The sequence below is a fragment of the Orbicella franksi genome, chromosome 2 (genome assembly GCF_964199315.1).
Source record: "Orbicella franksi chromosome 2, jaOrbFran1.1, whole genome shotgun sequence".
Classification (NCBI taxonomy): Eukaryota; Metazoa; Cnidaria; class Anthozoa; order Scleractinia; family Merulinidae; genus Orbicella; species Orbicella franksi.
The window spans coordinates 21,719,155-21,732,399 of NC_138146.1; the positions used below are offsets into that span (position 1 = coordinate 21,719,155).

A 13,245-nucleotide genomic window follows, 5' to 3' on the forward strand; every position below is an offset into this window, starting at 1 on the left:
CATTCATTCATAAGATTGTACCATTTACCCCTTTTCAATTCCTTGTGTTGGTGTATGTGTTTGGAAGCCGTCACATCGAATTAGTTTCAGTTGGTTACTGAACATAAAAGCCTTCTGCTTTGGGCTGGAGTCTACGTGACTTCTAGATCCATTAACTATCTGTACATTATTCTATTTTTCCCCTTTTGTGTTCTGTTATCGTTTTGTATTATGCTATCAACAAAGACTGAACATCAGTCGAGGATCAAAAGTATCCTTTTTTCACATATTCGGTCTTTGTTTGTCCACTTACGTTTCTCCTCATTGCATATCCTATTAAGCCTATAGTCATAATTGATCATTAATCCCGGCATTTGTGTTTGATTATATCTTCTATCTCCATTAAACTGATTTGGGCCTCTTACATGAAAAATGATGGCGGAAATGTGATAACACTGAATCGCTTGGAAGTACCTTCAAATGCCAAATTCCATTTCAGTATTGTTGCCTATACTTTCTTTGATATAATCAATCCGTTTTTATCTGAGACCTTCATGCAGTCAGTTTCTGCAATGCCTCCAGACTTTTTTTTTTTCAATAGAAGGAATTGTTTTAATTGTGGATGTTATTTCTCGGCGTCTTGGAGAAATTGGCAAGTTATTTATATTAACACTTGGGAAATGCCGTGGTTTTTGTGGTTGGTTTTTTTTTTTCTGGAGTCGCAATGGAGAGGATCCGGTGTGGAAGTTGAATACTAAGTAGCATTGAAAATGTTTCCCTATCTTTGGCGAATGTTAATTATGCTCATTAGAGTTGCATGTATGGTGTCCGGACTAGCTGTCTGCAAAGCAATAAAACTGATGTCTCTATAAGAATAAAACTCTTTTAGCAAAAATGGCCAAATGGCTGCTGTGACCTCATGCATGTATTTAGCTCAGGTCATTTTTCCCTCGTTTGCCACCAGTTACCAAATTATCTTTCAGTCTTAATTAACGGCTCGATAGACCACATCGCCAGACAGTGGCTGTGAACATGGGAATTGCGCCAGTGGTTGGCGTCATAGTGGCAGGTTCTTTGACTATGTGGTGTTGATTGATCAACTTACGACAGTATATTACCATAAGCAACGTTTTGCCATGAAGACGTTACTTTTGTTTTACTGAGGAAATGGTCCCGGAGCTGATGCCACTAATCCCACGAGCAGAATCCTTTTAACAAAAAATAAATATATCTGTTGGGATTGGCCTCCTGGAGCTACATCATAATCCCTGTTAGCCCTTAGAGTAGCAAGCAGACCTTTATTCTGATTCAGCTGTGATATCTTATTCCAATATAATGAGTTTAAGGTAAGAAATGTATCGATTGTCTTTGCTCAAGTTACTGGGATGCTCAACATATGTTACAGTCGTTCGTCGATTCGGCTTTTTTTTTTCTTGCGAACGTGCAGTTATGTAGGTCGGCAGATGGATAACCGTTTTAGCCATACCTGCTATTTTTTGTCGCCATATCTCTTAACAATTTATAATTTAATATCTACACAAATGACAAACAAATTTCTTTTATTCTCCTTGTGCTTCCGCCACCTTGAAGGACTTTTAGGTTTTACCCGAAGAGAATTCAAAGTACTGGAAATAGAAGGAGTTGAACACAAAATGTCTATTATCTCTGGAAATAACACAGGTGAGAATGTTACCTGAATTAATTCTATTTTGTTTTAAATATTTTTTAAAACACTTATCGCGCAAAAAATATTTTATATCGTGTTATATTGAACTGATGTTTAGAATTAACATTTTGAGAAAACAAATAGATAAATAAAGAAATAGTAAAAACTACATATCTGTTATATGTGGTAATAACACAGGCACTGCTGAATTTTCAGTCCGTCGATTCTACTTTATTTGAAAGCGTTGGCATAAAAACTCTTTTAACGCCTCAGTGTTAGTAGCAAACGACCTAAGGAGCTAGGACCTGTTGTCTGATTTACGTGGCAACAACACAGCCTGATGAGAATTCTCACTGATTTGAATCCACTCTACCTGTCAAAAAGCTTATTACAACTCGTAGTTTTTGTATGAATATATTTCTGAAATGTGGTTGTATGAATTGGTTGTTATCACGATTGACTTCTTCTAGAAAAAAACATCCGCGAATTTCCACTCTATCCCCACTGATTGTCAAGAACAATAGCTGCAAAATGATGAATAATTTTTATGCAAACATCTCAAGCTATCGTTGGAATATTGAGAAGAACTTCGGTCTGTCGCGGTGCCACAAGCATGATTAGCCATTAAGTGGCATTTATTTTTAAAATCGTTTGACTTATATCGGTGAGGGGTCGAGACCATTTTTCATGAATATGTGATTTAAAATTGATGGAGGCAAGAGTTATCGCCGTGGTACGTTTGTTATGCGACACCGTGACACTGAGAATGAGTAACTTGAGTTATCTGCGACAGAACCGCAAGATGGTCATAATGATAGAAGTAGATGCAGCTACAATTTTGGTCAGAATAAAATAAGAAATAACCCCCCCCCCCCCCCCCAAAGCGGGCCATTTTTTTCCATCATTGAAATGGGGAGAGGGTTGGTCTTAATTTTTAAATTAAATTGACTATGACTGATTCTCGGTCAGAATGAAATAAGCAATAAAATCACCCCTCTCTCCGAATCAATGATGACAATGATGAAGTCGTGCCTAGACCAAAACGCCCCATTTTTTTCCATCATTAAAATAGGGGGGAAGGGTGGTCATAATTTGTCATTTAAATTGACCAAGACTGTATTTATAATAATAAATGGTTATATGGTGATATGTAATGTTGCCGGCCCAACATGGTGAAGAATTGCAGAGCGTTCCAGTACACTAGATGGTCCTAGATCCTAGATTTCACTCTTCTTTCTCACCAATTCAAGGCTGTCACTAACGAATCCAAATGCTTCCGAAACCCATTCCTAAACATACACTTACAAAAATTGTCGAACACTTTTAATTACCACTGACTTGTGATCCGTACAAACTGCAAAGACATTTTCAGGGAGAATACCGTGTCACGCCGCTTCAAGCACAGTACATCGGCATATCTCCATAAGACTAATTCCCTTTACAGTATTAAGCAATCCCTAACGCTAAACACTCAGAGTGTGACGTTGTTAATTGTCTGGCTATAATTAACAGGGGATGCTTTTTGATTTTGTTTGAAGGCGAAACGTTTAGCACCTCTTTTTAAGTTACGTCGCAGTACTACTACAAATCCTTACAATATCGAATGAAAAATATATGCTCAACTTTGCAGTCTTACTTGAGCTACAAGGATCTCTCTTAAATAGCGTAAGTAGTAATCGTTTTGTAAGTAACATTCGCATGTTGCCGCAAAAATGTGTAATTTTTTAAAATAGTGTAAGTAGTAGTCGTATAGCAAGTAAGATATTTGTATGTTGCCGTACAATTATATTATTATTATTTTTTTTTTTCAGAGTGGAATTCAAGTGTTGGTAGTGTTTCAATCGGATGCGTCATCCAGCCAGCCATTCCTTCCCTGCGAGAAATGTCCACTTGTCTAAGTTTCTCAAACAGACAGGCCGCGTGAGGTTATGCAAACACGATTGTTACATTAAACTGCCTTGTATTTACAAAGCATGCCTTGGTTGAAGTAAAAGCTCATATGTATCTACAGCTCCACGAGCAATGCAAACTTTTGTCTTTTGGCGAATTGTGCCAATGCCTTGACAGGACCAATTTAGCCAACTTAATGACTTAATATTACCCCCAAAACTTAATATTACCCCCATGTTACTTCCCATAAAACTCTTGTCCAGCATAAACTTTCGAGCCGTTCAGAGAAACGCACACTGGTCTCAGTATTTTGTACGTTATGCAAACACTGTACTAGTTTCAATGACACAGGAAATTAGAAACATTTGTCGGAAAGATGCAGGCCCGAGAAAGAAATCGTTTCGATTTTTGTCCCGTTGGCCTCAGATTCAACATTTCAGTCTTGTTAATCCGTCCATACCAACGACCTCGCCTGGTTTCTTTTCCTGTACATTATTGCTAACTTCGATCGCAGTCACCTTTTTTCAAATCAGCATGTTCATCTGTTGCTGTGTTTTACGATGACAGTAGAAAGCCTCTATACTCTACCAATCGTAACTCTTCGGGACGGAAGAGAATTGCTGTCGGTCATTCCCAACGATTGGTCATCAGGGGATACTTGGTTTGGACTTGCACTTCTTTTCCAAGGTATTCTTGCCAAAACAGCGTCTCTAAAGCTTGGAATTTGCCAGGAATAAAGAAACGGATTGAGCACGGAGTTGAACCAGATGAAAACGTACTGAAGGTCACGAAACCAATGGATTGTTATGCAGCTACAACTGCGGCAGAAGTTTAAGATGTAGATTATTACACATGAAGGCGTGTAGCAGATGAGATAAGCCGCCAGAATGAGAACGAATGTCTTCGCCAGGCGCTTTTCATGTTCTTGTGCTCGTATTTGAGCGCTGTGTGAATTCATTCCCGATTGGAGTTGCGAAGACATATGAAACTGTGCGTGAAGCTTGCGATAAATTGTGATGTACGAAAAGAAAAAGATCAGCAATGTGGCAACAATAGCTGTATTGGCAAAAACGAAAGCGTATTTTATGAAGCCAATTTGGAAATAAACAGCTAAGGGCAAGCAAATAGAAATAAACCAAATGCAAATCGAGACGGCGACAGCACCACGAGGGGTGATCTTGTTTCTGTAAACGACGGGGTAAGCAACGGCAATGTAGCGATCGATAGCCATTGCTGTAAGACTGAAAGTTGACGCCGTGCAGCATATGAAATATGATATGTGACCCACTGGAAGTACTGGTAAGTTGGGATGATTTGTTAAACCTTCCAGCAGGTGAACATATGTAGATATTGTCAGCACGACAAGTCCGACAATAAGGTCAGCAAAGGCCAAGTTGACCACGAGGCAGTTAAACGCATTTCGGAGCAGTTCTTGTGGTCCTTTGTACACTGCCCAGCAGATTAAGAAGTTTGTCGGCACTGTAAAGAAGAACAGGACGATAGAAATGATCGCCGTGAAGAACGACAGTGATATTGGTGGCGGTACTGCGGAGCAATCTTTCTCGAAAAGTGACATGGCAAGTATGCTTCAATATCTTTCTGGCAGATTACTGACGAATTGTCCACATCTAATTTACGTTTTCAAATGACACGGGGCGGATGCATCGTTCAATTCCAAACCAAACTTCTCGACTGCATTGGCGCAATACCGTATCAGTTTGGCTAAGTCCGTTGTAACTTTGAAAGCCACAAGTTTCGCTTCTTATATACTTCGAGTCCAGCCAAATAACAGGAAATTTCAATAACGTAAAATGTCAGTGTTACTTATTAAAAACAAATATTCAGTGGTTGTATTTGTAAAGACTTCACAATCATTACTTCGCTTTATCAGTCTATGCCAACCTCGTAAGTAACTTAACTGTGAGAGCCAAAACTTGTTTTTGTTGAATCAGCCAGTGTATTAATCGTAACTTTCTGACGCCGTTCCAAGCCCTGTTCCAGGTTATCAGTTGGGGAGTTTTCCAAACGCCAGTTCTGTTGGAGTATTTAAATAGCGTACCGAGTGCGCACGTAACAATGTCGGAAGGTAGTATGGGTGAAGATAGGATTCCACTGCTCCATCTAAATACGTTCACGATGTTTCAACGCGATCAGTAGACGAAGATAGCATGAAAAAACGTGTATTCATGAAAACATAAATTTCGATCGAATAACGGTTTCAACGCCTACAGTATCTTTTCGGCATTGTTGCCGCTAAGAATTACGCGTTCTCTTACCATGTTGAGCATAGCATGATTGCTCATTTTCCATTGTGGCTAAGCCAATGAAAACCTTTGAATTGCATTATCCAATAACCCAGTTTTTTTTAATAATTAATGACATTTTCCACCTTAAAAATAATTTGCATAGTGTGCACCTGTACTGATATTGGTAAATTTTCCTGTCAAACACATAACTGTTCTTTTGTTCGTGATCGACAATTCGTTGCGAGTTGGGCGTGTTTGGTTGGTGCTGTCATTTTCAAATTGGATCAGACGGTTTTAGCCCGTGGTTGCATTTGGTTGAACTTCCAAATTTTGCTCTCAAGTTCAGCTAACGTAGTTAGTGGTGTAAGGGTAAATCTGTTCTCCACCATCTACCGACTACATGTAGTCGCTATGCGTAGTCTAAGGAAGAAGTTCACAAATTGTTCTTCGACCTTCGGGGACTTTGCACCAAAAAAAACAATATCACGAATGTATTGATCAACTCGTTTATGTCTAGCTTTACTTAGATTCTAATAACAACTACTTATATTATTGAAAAGAAAAGTTTATCGGAAACTGACAACCAAAACCTAGAGAAATACAATGCCTGGTAAAGAAATACGTTTACAATTAGTTATTATGGAGCGTTTTCATTCACGTGGCCAGCAGCCATGCAAATTTATTGGAACAAGAGAAAGTGCTTACATAAGAAAAGAGTTGAACTGCCATAGGATTGGTTTAGGACACTGACATGGCCCCGGTTTCATTGTTTTGGGACATAAATATGGACGTCATGTGAAAAAGCGCTATTAAGTACTATCGAGAGGACAATCGTAGACCGGAGGCATAACTTTTGTCCCTCTTTAAAGGTCTAAGGGCTTCACTTCCTCTTGTTTTATCAAATGAATTTATTGCTACTGCTCAGTAAATTTTATGGATTGATGCCATCTATATCTTCATTCCCACAGCCTTGTAAGGCAACATTCTAACTGCGCAAAACGTTAATGCTACTTTACAACTGAAGTTATAGAATTACTAGGATTTTTAGTGTTACGTAGTCCAAGCAATCTGACGTATTCGTCACGGAATACTTTGTTCATGGTCCCGTACACCAGGGGATTTATACAACAACTCGCGAGACCACAAGTTGAGTACATCAAATAGGCACCACGGGGAAGGGCCCACCCTCCAAGAGCCATGTCCACCAAATCTGTTATCATAACTGGAGTCCAACAAATGGCATATGCGAGCACGGTCACTAATAAAGTTCTTGTTAACTTGACTTCTTGTATTGTCATTCTGAGAGGGTCGCTTGTTAGCCCTCGCAGGGTTTGAACGTGTCTTCTGTTGGCTCTCAGAGCTAGGAATACTTTCATGTAGAAGTGCTGGACAACAATCGAAGGCAGGACAAGATATATGATGCCGACCTTCGCCGAGAGTGTAAACTCGACGAAACAAATCCCTTTGCCCGGATGAAAAGTATATACATCGCCATTTGCGACGTAAGGAAGTTGAACCGTGGACGCACAGCCACACAAGAAGTGCCATTAACTTTGTTCGTCTTACGCTGAATATGGTTCGGTGCCTCGCTGGATGAGCGATGCGGAAATGACGATCAAGTGCCATTAAGGCCATTGTTTGTACCGACGCGCTGCAGAGAAAAGGCACTGCGTAGCCTGTGATTTGACAAAGATAAAAACCACCAAGCCATCGTCCAGTGATCATGGCGGAAAAAGTTATTGGGAATTCGAAGAGCAACATGGCAATGTCTGAGATCGCTAGCGAAGTGATCAATATTCCAGCTGCATTTCGTAGTCTAGGCGTCTTGTAAACAACCAGAAGAACAAGCACATTGCCGGGCACCGCCACAAGGAAAATTAATACGGCGATTGAAGATTCTAAAACGATGGTGGAAGTACTTCTTGAGTTGAGAAGGTGCTCGAGGCGTTCAGGGCCGGAGAAACTCTGATTCATGGCTAAATCGAGCCCAGTTTTGTTGCGCCGGCTCTTGAAGTGTTCGTTTTAAAAATTGCTTGCTTTGCTTTTAACTGATGCGACAATACTTCTTGTTCTATGCGAGTAAGTAGATTTCAAATTAGTCACGGCAAAAACGGAGAGATCCGTAATTAATTTTACCAAGAAATTGCGACAATGATTCCTGAAGCACCCAAAACAAAGGTAATTCAACAAAGCAATTGCTAAGCGGCCCTTAACAAAGAGGTTTAGACTGCGGGGACACTCTAAAATTGTCATGGCATCGCGAGAGGTGTCTCTCCTTTTTTAAATTTTAATCAAGATAAACCGGCTGTTTGCCATAATCACGTTGCTAAAAGTTTTCATGTGTAAATATTTTCTCAATATATTCTCATACGAATGTCCGTGACAGGACCATTTGCCGTAATCAATGTAAACATATAGATGAAAAGAGAAAATAAATAAGTAAATGACAAATTGGAGAATTTGGTCGATTGGACCCATGCGACATGGTGTATTCTGAAAAATTAAGGGTACAATCGATTCTCTACTCGAAACACTTGCTGTGAAAACAATTATCTGACGTGGTTTAAAATGTTTCCTGCCGAGGGAGACTATTTAAGGCACCATTAAAGAATTTCGTCTTAGAAGGACGACTATAGTTATAAATGTGTGTTTATTAAACTGATTCGAATGCAGAAATCTGGCCTGAAATGGGCGCCGAGTAATTTTCTCTCAATAAGGTGTCGTTCAGATCAAGACTTTGATCCTTAAGTCATTCCACATGGTAATTTGAGTAAGTTTGCTTTTCCTTAATTGAGAAATCTTCAAAAAAACACCTGCAGCAGCGAAAATCTCTCGCCCTGGACAATAACGTCAACCTGCATGCCTACAGCTCAGTGTTTCGAGTAAGGTTGTTCTGCAAAAGCGTAAATAAAATATCTTCCTGTAAATAGAATTTTTTTTATGCCTTCTCTCACAGCGTTTGATTACCATAATCAAAGTTACACTGTTCTGGGGCAGGAGCCAATGATAGTTATTTTAACCCCCCTCTGAGGTGCAAGAATTAATCATTAAAATCATTTTAAAAATCGTTAATCATCAAACTTCATGTTTCAATAAAGGCGGCTTTGGACCTTTCACCTATAGCCATGTTTTTTCAATTTGTTGTGCTCATTTGTTGCCCAGTAAAAAGAGCTCAGGCAACGCAGCAGTGAGGGACTGGGTGCCATCTCGGAGCGGTATACGGAAAGCATAAATTATATGCGTACTATATAATGCTGAAAGATACTTTAGATAGATAGCAGTGGTTTACCGCTGGTCAAATCCAAGTTCGAGTCATTTTTCACGCGTGTTTCAGAACGATAACAAAAGGAATATCGTAAATACGAGTATAATGTATGATGTCAAAACCTTGTTTTCTCTTTGTCCTTTTGCCTGTTAAAAACACGGCCTTTTGCCATTGAATTTGTCAACTGCATGGTGAGCTAGTAAGAATTATCACAATGTGTGGTCATTTGTCTGACTGTCTGGTTTTTTTTTTAAGACTCCAAGCCACACAGGATTTATCCAGTCAAGTTGGTTCTTCGTTGATCTTCGTTATGCCGGTATTCTAACTGAATCCCCCAGTCATTGCCATCTTTCTCCTTTCTTTATCGTATCATCATCCGTCGTCGATGTTTTCTTTGTCATTACTGAAATTGCTACTTTCTGGTGTCCTTTACGTTAAGGGTAACTTTGAAGACTGCGATAATCAGCACTCGGCTATTTGCATAAGTTCGTCATCTGTCAGCTTGGATTTTGTGATATAAGATAAAACATTTTTACTTTCAATCAACCAGCGAGCACTCAAAGCATCAAATTTTTCGTCACGTAAGCCTGACTTTGAGCACGCATTTTACGTGGCCGAAAGACCTCCACCGTGAGCTGCTCCCTTCGATGTTGAGAGATTGCAACGAACAATGTATCGCTTAATAGCTAGTGAAAGCGCAGGACGTTTTGTACCTATCTCCTGCTATATTCTATCAATTATATTCTAAGCAGCTTGAACCATCGCGTTGCATACTCACTGCGATATTTTTTATGAAGATTGGCCTCTTATATATACTACGTGATTTTGAGTGCAATTTGTTCTGAAAAAAACAACAACAACAACACGTTCAAATGAACGGATATGAGCCTCTTACATAAAATTGTTGGCGGAAATGTGATAACAAAGATCCTCTTAGAATGAAGTGTATTCAGATAACATTTGATCTTGAACCAGCCCAGATACTGTAATCTGACGTATATCTCAGGCCAGGAGACCATGACGAACATGCGATGGTTCACCTAAGAACTCTAGAGAATCTTCGCGATTTTGACAAGATTCGTACCGTAACTTTTGAAAATAGATCTTCCAAAAACTTCGGACCTCTTTGGTCACTTGGAGTGACACTCGGGAGCCGTTTTGAGATTCTGTGGATTACGTTCGGAAATCTTCGTTGAAAACGATTTTGCACTCTCGTCACCCAAAAGTTCTCCTAGCTCTTTCAGTCTTTGACCTCGTTTACCTCATTCGTTTTTTAACCAAACTCCTGCAAATTGAAATAGTAAGAGATAGAAAAAATGTTCAATATTACAGACAAATATTATAATACTTACGATATCAATACGACTGTGATAAATTGCCTGGTGCAGTATTTTTATTACTTAGGGAGTTCAAGAAGGGAGCTAGGGCGAACCTGTGAATTTTTTCCATGCCTCGGCAGCAAAACAAAAAACCTGGGAACAAGGATCATTTCCCGCCTCTTTATCGTGCGTGACTAAGCTGTGCGTGCTGGTTAATCTGTCGTCTTACAGATAAAAATATCCAATTCTTAGATATGATCTTTATTTGATTTGATCTCACGAAAGACACACAGCTCTGGTAAGTAGCAGTAACTTTAAACTTTTGTATTGCTCGACATTGCAAGGGAACTTGCCTCATTCATTCATAAGATTGTACCATTTACCCCTTTTCAATTCCTTGTGTTGGTGTATGTGTTTGGAAGCCGTCACATCGAATTAGTTTCAGTTGGTTACTGAACATAAAAGCCTTCTGCTTTGGGCTGGAGTCTACGTGACTTCTAGATCCATTAACTATCTGTACATTATTCTATTTTTCCCCTTTTGTGTTCTGTTATCGTTTTGTATTATGCTATCAACAAAGACTGAACATCAGTCGAGGATCAAAAGTATCCTTTTTTCACATATTCGGTCTTTGTTTGTCCACTTACGTTTCTCCTCATTGCATATCCTATTAAGCCTATAGTCATAATTGATCATTAATCCCGGCATTTGTGTTTGATTATATCTTCTATCTCCATTAAACTGATTTGGGCCTCTTACATGAAAAATGATGGCGGAAATGTGATAACACTGAATCGCTTGGAAGTACCTTCAAATGCCAAATTCCATTTCAGTATTGTTGCCTATACTTTCTTTGATATAATCAATCCGTTTTTATCTGAGACCTTCATGCAGTCAGTTTCTGCAATGCCTCCAGACTTTTTTTTTTTCAATAGAAGGAATTGTTTTAATTGTGGATGTTATTTCTCGGCGTCTTGGAGAAATTGGCAAGTTATTTATATTAACACTTGGGAAATGCCGTGGTTTTTGTGGTTGGTTTTTTTTTTTCTGGAGTCGCAATGGAGAGGATCCGGTGTGGAAGTTGAATACTAAGTAGCATTGAAAATGTTTCCCTATCTTTGGCGAATGTTAATTATGCTCATTAGAGTTGCATGTATGGTGTCCGGACTAGCTGTCTGCAAAGCAATAAAACTGATGTCTCTATAAGAATAAAACTCTTTTAGCAAAAATGGCCAAATGGCTGCTGTGACCTCATGCATGTATTTAGCTCAGGTCATTTTTCCCTCGTTTGCCACCAGTTACCAAATTATCTTTCAGTCTTAATTAACGGCTCGATAGACCACATCGCCAGACAGTGGCTGTGAACATGGGAATTGCGCCAGTGGTTGGCGTCATAGTGGCAGGTTCTTTGACTATGTGGTGTTGATTGATCAACTTACGACAGTATATTACCATAAGCAACGTTTTGCCATGAAGACGTTACTTTTGTTTTACTGAGGAAATGGTCCCGGAGCTGATGCCACTAATCCCACGAGCAGAATCCTTTTAACAAAAAATAAATATATCTGTTGGGATTGGCCTCCTGGAGCTACATCATAATCCCTGTTAGCCCTTAGAGTAGCAAGCAGACCTTTATTCTGATTCAGCTGTGATATCTTATTCCAATATAATGAGTTTAAGGTAAGAAATGTATCGATTGTCTTTGCTCAAGTTACTGGGATGCTCAACATATGTTACAGTCGTTCGTCGATTCGGCTTTTTTTTTTCTTGCGAACGTGCAGTTATGTAGGTCGGCAGATGGATAACCGTTTTAGCCATACCTGCTATTTTTTGTCGCCATATCTCTTAACAATTTATAATTTAATATCTACACAAATGACAAACAAATTTCTTTTATTCTCCTTGTGCTTCCGCCACCTTGAAGGACTTTTAGGTTTTACCCGAAGAGAATTCAAAGTACTGGAAATAGAAGGAGTTGAACACAAAATGTCTATTATCTCTGGAAATAACACAGGTGAGAATGTTACCTGAATTAATTCTATTTTGTTTTAAATATTTTTTAAAACACTTATCGCGCAAAAAATATTTTATATCGTGTTATATTGAACTGATGTTTAGAATTAACATTTTGAGAAAACAAATAGATAAATAAAGAAATAGTAAAAACTACATATCTGTTATATGTGGTAATAACACAGGCACTGCTGAATTTTCAGTCCGTCGATTCTACTTTATTTGAAAGCGTTGGCATAAAAACTCTTTTAACGCCTCAGTGTTAGTAGCAAACGACCTAAGGAGCTAGGACCTGTTGTCTGATTTACGTGGCAACAACACAGCCTGATGAGAATTCTCACTGATTTGAATCCACTCTACCTGTCAAAAAGCTTATTACAACTCGTAGTTTTTGTATGAATATATTTCTGAAATGTGGTTACATGAATTGGTTGTTATCACGATTTACTTCTTCTAGAAAAAAACATCCGCGAATTTCCACTCTATCCCCACTGATTGTCAAGAACAATAGCTGCAAAATGATGAATAATTTTTATGCAAACATCTCAAGCTATCGTTGGAATATTGAGAAGAACTTCGGTCTGTCGCGGTGCCACAACCATGATTAGCCATTAAGTAGTATTTAGTTTTAAAATCGTTTGACTTATATCGGTGAGGGGTCGAGACCATTTTTCATGAATATGTGATTTAAAATTGATGGAGGCAAGAGTTATCGCCGTGGTACGTTTGTTATGCGACGCCGTGTCACTGAGAATGAGTAACTTGAGTTATCTGCGACAGAACCGCAAGATGGTCATAATGATAGAAGTAGATGCAGCTACAATTTTGGTCAGAATAAAATAAGAATTACCCCCCCCCCCCCCCCAA

The 13,245-nt window shown here is 39.0% G+C and overlaps 1 protein-coding gene and 1 pseudogene across 1 annotated transcript; both read right to left on the reverse strand.

The window, feature by feature from the left end:
• Positions 1-2,556: 2,556 nt before the first annotated feature.
• LOC145478640 (adenosine receptor A1-like) lies at positions 2,557-5,337 on the reverse strand. The gene has a single exon (XM_081456732.1). The coding sequence runs from the start codon at positions 5,109-5,111 to the stop codon at positions 4,113-4,115; it is 999 nt and encodes a 332-aa protein (XP_081312858.1). The 5' UTR covers positions 5,112-5,337; the 3' UTR covers positions 2,557-4,112.
• Positions 5,338-6,399: 1,062 nt separating this feature from the next.
• On the reverse strand, positions 6,400-8,089 carry LOC145468819 (melatonin receptor type 1A-like; annotated as a pseudogene).
• Between the last annotated feature and the right edge of the window lie 5,156 nt (positions 8,090-13,245).